This window comes from Fonsecaea erecta, assembly GCF_001651985.1.
Source record: "Fonsecaea erecta strain CBS 125763 chromosome Unknown Scaff10, whole genome shotgun sequence".
In the NCBI taxonomy this organism is placed as follows: Eukaryota; Fungi; Ascomycota; class Eurotiomycetes; order Chaetothyriales; family Herpotrichiellaceae; genus Fonsecaea; species Fonsecaea erecta.
In genome coordinates this window covers 1378660-1384659 of record NW_017387253.1, presented here as the reverse complement: position 1 = coordinate 1384659, position 6000 = coordinate 1378660, and the positions used below count along the sequence as shown (strand labels likewise).

Genomic DNA, 6000 nt, shown 5'->3' with positions numbered 1-6000 from the left:
GGTATGAGCCAGGCACAAGCGAAAGAAAAGCGTGTCGGGATCACGTGTTAGAGCTGAAGCCAGATGTCTCCACTTCGCTATGACCTCCAGCGGGTATTGCTGAAGACCTCTGAGTGTTGGTACGGCATGTGAACTCGACTCAGTCTCTAGCTGTGTCTGATTGCTGAAGAGCTATTCATCAATACGCAAATGGTATGTCCAGTGGTAGAACTTCCATATTCTTCACGACTATATTACTTGATAGTACTAGTTTCCTTTCTTTATGCCAAGGGGAACCATCTTTGAATTCTGCTTTGCGGTCGTCCTGGTTGTGACGTCCGTTGGTTGGAGCGCAGAGTGTAATTGACAAACTTGGGCCACGTGTTCGTGAGCACCAAATACCTGATGACGGATGTGGCCTCTCCAAAGACATTCTCGTCGAATATTTCGGGGATGCTGATGGTACCCCGACTCACGACAATGTTGGCCCTGCTGTTGACTTCTGACGGGGCCGGTGAGACAACGCGGGATGCTGATACGGACAACGGCGCAGAAGCAGACGTGGCGCCTGGCTCAGTAATTTTATCATCAATTCCGTCCAGGGAAAATAGGCGAGGCTGCTCTGGATCGATGAAAGCATTGTCTGTGTCCGACACCAGCGGCGGTAGTTCCGGCAGTTGTGGCAGAGTCCCTTGCCCATGACGATGTAGAAGTAGAATGGTAGCGTCACCGAAGACAGCATCCAAGCCTTTCCGGATCTTTGATGAGAGATTGATGGGAAACTCGGCGCTTTCCATGTTCACGAAGGACATGTAAATGTGTACAGCTCGCCAAAACTGGCGGTAGCGTAATTTCCGCTCCTCTTCGGCTCTTTCACTTGGGAGTATGAAGGCGTGAGCTTGTTTCCGGAAGCGTACTGCCACCCAGGGCTTTTGCCACTCTGCGACATGGACCAAGAAGCTGATGTTCTCTCCGCTGAAATCGTGTAGCGCAGCAAACTTCTGCAGGGGCGCGGGATTCAGCCGTAGGGTGTGTTGAAGTGCCAGATCAGTGAATAATCCTCCACGTCGCATGTCCGGGGAAACGGGTTCGCAAGGCTCCGGTATCGCGATATCTTCTGGAGTGGTCTCCTCGACCGAGGTGATGAACGACTGTCGATAAATTGTAGAAATCTTTGGATCCTGAAATTGAAAGGAGCCACTGAGGCTGTTGCCGTGATCCCACGCCTGAATGCAGGCCTTGGTCTGAGCCTGGAGACTCCTTTGCCTCCATATCTCGAAACAAGGGGAAAGGACAGTCATGAGTTGCATGACAAAGATGGAGACTGCGAACCAGAGTGGCGGCGCAAAATACTTGTTGACTGATTCGAATGCGGGAATGTAGAGTGCCGCGAGCCATAAAGGCGAAGCAGGAAGACTTTGGCAAAATTAGATTGAAACAGTCCGATTTGCGCACAGCAGAGAACAACACAAAGGGTGGGGTTTTTCGGGAAGGAAGAACAACGCTGATCCATTCGATACGTACCCAACTATACAACAGCACATTGTTTGGACACGCCAACCGTGTGTATCATGAATATTTCGAGCTTTCCAGAGCACGTATGGGGCGTAGATCCAGGACCAGAAAAACTGCCATGTGATAGAGAGGCTCCTGGTAGAATAATTAAGTTAGAATATCCCATTATCATGTAGATGGATGATTGAGGAGAGTAATTTTTGTGGAATGAACCTACCATTCCCATCCCTTTTTGCAGTGTGTTTTTCTTTGAGTGTCATTCCCTCGGAAGTTGTCTGGGATGAATCCAAAATGAGGGTGGAATTTACGAGAGCCAAAGTAGATGATAAAGGTCGAGATAATCTATAGTATCCTAATCAGTCTGAAGCAAAGTAACGCTGTTGTATCTGGTGAAATCTCGAGTGTGGACTTACTGTCAAGACGATTCCCGCGGCGATGACAATGGTCACTCGGGTGATAATATTTGAGACTTTGAAGCGTTGGAATAGCCCACTGGATCTGGCGATCGATGATTCTGGTCTGCTTCGAATCGATGTCCAGTGCTCCGAGTCCGTCTCTTTAGTCTGGCGGGACAGATGCGCGTATTTACGCTGCGTAAAGGCAACATAGAGGAACTGACTGTTGGCAGCCTGGAAAATCGCGATGCCAAGGGGCAAGAGAGTACTCATGACCCAGAATTCAACTGCACACGGGGTCATGGGTCCTGTGAGTCGGTATATCATGGTGAGAATCCAGTATATCTGGAGAGTCCAGACGGCCGTTAGAGTCAAAGGGATTCGTCTCATATACAGGAAGGGTAAGAAACGGTTCTCTAGTAGTATGTATGATCCACCTGCGAGGGTGAATGTCCAGATAATAGCAAGGGCCAAATAGGCGCAGTTCAAAGGGTCGAAGTTAGCCTGAGTGGCCATCTTGTATTCAACCGGAGAGACACAAAGGAGGAAGGGTGTCGGTGTCACGACAATGCAGAATCACGAACTTCTTCCCACCACTTCGGTATCACGAGCTTCATATAGGTGTGTGAAAGATCTTGTTTCTTTCCTCCTCTCCATTCATTCTGAGTTCTTGCCACGGGCTGTAAAGGCCCCATATCCTCGTCATAGCTCAGTGCATTATCGACACAACCCATGCATGATATATGTCAAACACACCCAGGAAACAAGGATCTTTACTTTGTAATGCAATATGAAAGGACTAGGGTCAAGGGGCTGGCTGTTGATTTCCCTGCCGCCCCGTTCCTCTCAACCGCCTGGGCTCTTTCTCCTCCTGTCTTCTCCCCCAAGTCCGGGGCTAGGTGGCAGTGTCTCGGTCCAACAAAGTTTATGACCTCAAGGGGAGGTGGTTGGTGCAGTTTACGGACGTATTCCGTGAGAGCATGGCACTACTGAATCGAAAAAGGCGCGCTGATCGGTGCGTACCTTGGTCCTTGGATATTCATTTACGGTCTTCTTCAACGAACAAGCTTATCATCGGAAGTCGTTGTAAGTTTGTGACCGTTGAATGGCTCACTCATGCCCGCTTTCACCTTCGTCCTCAAGCGTTAACATACTACAAGGTAATTTAACCCATAAATCCCTGAGCTTCTGGGGTCGACTGGGAAGAATATAAGGGCTGGAGACCATTTTACATTTGGAGCCCTGTCCTGAACTGCTTCAAGCGTTCTAAGACACCAACCTGAATTAGCCGAGCGACGTAAGGAAGAGCGGATAGGTATATCCAATGCTACATAAGCTGCAAAGCAAAATATGTTGGGATTAGTTGCCCCATGCGCTGATACCTCGGATGCCGGAGCCGGAACGGACTCCAGCAGTATTCATTTCTGGCCTCTCTTGGGAGTTGAGTCGTTCTCAACAGGATTTACAAGTACGCCATACAGCCATCTACCTCCTGATCTGCACCTATTGTGTAGCGTGGATTCCTATAAGCCTTTAAGAAGTTAGGGTTTCTGGACTTTAAGCAGAGCAATGAAAGCGCAAGCCACGAGGTGACAAGGCCGTGTCAATTGGACCCAGAACGCCCTGGACTAGAAGACGAGGCGAGACTCTGAACGCTATGCCCCACCTTTAATGGATGATCGCACCTCAAAGCGCCTGGACTTAACATATTGGGAATACGTTCTCGCCAGCAACTTCTGTAGCCAGCGTGCCTACAGCAAGATGACATACATCGCGATCTAACGCATGAAATCTAAGCGTGAAGGCCCCCTATATGCCACCTATAGATATAGCTTTATAGGTCGCGAGCCAACTGATAGATGACAGCTATAGGAGCTGTATACCACAGATTATGCAGACAGTTAGGAGAGTCATCCCGTGGGTTGCTCCCGGCCAGCGATGAGTAGGAGTGGGGCGTCCGCTCTTAGTACTTCCCGGAATTACATAGTGGACCCCAGGGAAGGTTTGGCAAGACGTAACATGGACGGCCGAGGTATCTAGCCGTCTGAGAGTAATGTAAAAGCTGGGCCCGCATATACGGACTCGGACTAGGGATATGGTCACTTACCCCACGTTAGCCCCTGTTGTACCTCGAAATTCACCAGTCTCATGCCGATTTTCTCGTCGGGCGGGGCATTGTCGCTGGTGAACGAGTCGAGGATCATCACAGATTCAGTATTTGCCCGTTCGCCGGGCACCAAGATACGCACGCCCTGCTGTGACAGTGTCACGCCCTAGCACCGTGGCCGTCAATGGAGGTTGTTGAGGAAGATGTTCCAGGCCTATTCTGTCAGCAAGTGACACCTCTCTACTGATTTTTGTTCCTAGATGTCGGCACAGAATAAGTTGGCACTGGGCCAGTCACCTCGGTGGCAGCAGGGATGGTGGACGGCTGTCGATTGGCGCCACAACCTAGGCCGGTTGGTCTGGAACTCATTTCCTTGGCCGACGGACAAGGTAAGAGAGCTGATCTCGGCTCTGTCGGATAGCGAAGGGGAATTACTCGCGGCGTGATCCTACACGACGTGCCAGGGTTCCTGGTGGTGCAGTCCTGAATACGGTAGATGGAATCATAAAGCTGTTTCCTGTTGAAAGCGCCAGACGGCTTTCTCCCGTCCTGGTTCAGCTGTCTGAGTCAACTCTTGAACGACGCTGGGAAGTGGCGAGGTCTCTATACGCGAATGGCGATCAATCTCCCTGCTGGACGTCGGAAGGAGGGCAACCTCCTGTAGCCGACGACTTCAGAAATGCTCTCATTTGGGGAACTCTGGCGGCTTTGCTCACCTTCATTCATGTCAGCAGCTTATCGTACTCCTTCCCAGTAAACTCCTCGTGCGACCTACGAATCGGGCTCGTGTTGGGCGGTTTGGGAATTGAAGCGGCTGGTCCGCTTAGTAGACCATGTGGCCAGTCTCCTCGTTAACGTAAACATCAGCACTTTTGAGCCGTAGGATCATAGTGGACATGTCGAAGACTCAGGGACGAGAGGAGGTGAGAGGCAGTCAAGAGCTGGGGAGACCAAGTGTGCGACAATCTTCTAGTCCATGCGGTGAATACCGCTCGTATTGTACCTCTAGGGAGGGAAGATATGCCTTGAATAGTGAAGGGCAGGGCGATAGAGGAAGGGAAACAGGGGAAGATATAGCAAAGTAGAAGATGAAATACTTATGTTCCAAGACCAAAGAGTCGTCCTCAAACCTTGACTCGCCACCTCCTAGACTCCGAAGAAGTATAAGTAGGGAATGAATGCAGGCTTGACATAGAAGGAGCCCTCATTGCGGCGCAACATTCTCGTGGGCACCAAGCACACGCTTGCAACAACATTCATTGACAAATTCTAGCCTCGTGCGAGTTACCAGACAGTGTATTCATGGACAGGAAGATATTTTTTCATCTCCTCATTGAGTTTTGGTTCATACGGTGTCATCAACGAGTTTACGGTACCGTCTCTGGAGTGCTAGAACAATTGAGGCTTCCAATCCACGCTACTTACCGCGTAGTGTTGGACAAGAAGGTCTTCGAGGCCAGTGTAATATAGGGGGCTTTTACTGCATGGCGTGATATTCATATTATGTCAATTAAATCGCGCATCTTCTTGTGTCTGCAGTAACTATGCTTGCCATGCTGGCGAGGCTGAGAACGTCGGCTCAGCCTTACCTTAACTCTTTTTGACTTGACCGAGTCTATAAAAGGAAACTAAGCCGCACAACGAATCAACATCGCTCGTCAAACCCTTGCAGACCTCCAAAAGCCAACACGGCTTCGAGGGCCTCAACGAGAAAAAGGATAAGAAATAAAGCAATTAACCAAGATCTAGCACTGAATTCAAAAGCGAGAGTGCCCATAAAGTGCAGAAAAAAAGGGCCTGATCTCGGTCTGCTTGTTTCGGCCGAGCCGATCGATTTCGTGCGGTTGCAACAATAGAGTCGAGAAAGCCTTCTGCTGGGGAATCGCCAGAGACGGACGACTCTCGCCTTCTCCTCTGCCTTCCTCTAGGGCAAAACTACAAGACATACAATTTCCATGCAATCCCAGCGATAAAAATTAGAGCTCGTCCATGGCAACGACCACA

The 6000-nt window shown here is 49.9% G+C and overlaps 1 protein-coding gene across 1 annotated transcript; it reads right to left on the bottom strand.

Moving 5' to 3' along the window:
- Positions 1-260: 260 nt before the first annotated feature.
- Positions 261-2216, bottom strand: AYL99_10201 (hypothetical protein; the record flags this gene model as incomplete). Its single annotated transcript, XM_018841707.1, has 3 exons — positions 261-1395; positions 1712-1836; positions 1908-2216. The coding sequence occupies 3 exons, from the start codon at positions 2214-2216 to the stop codon at positions 261-263; spliced, it is 1569 nt and encodes a 522-aa protein (XP_018689416.1).
- Positions 2217-6000: the final 3784 nt, after the last annotated feature.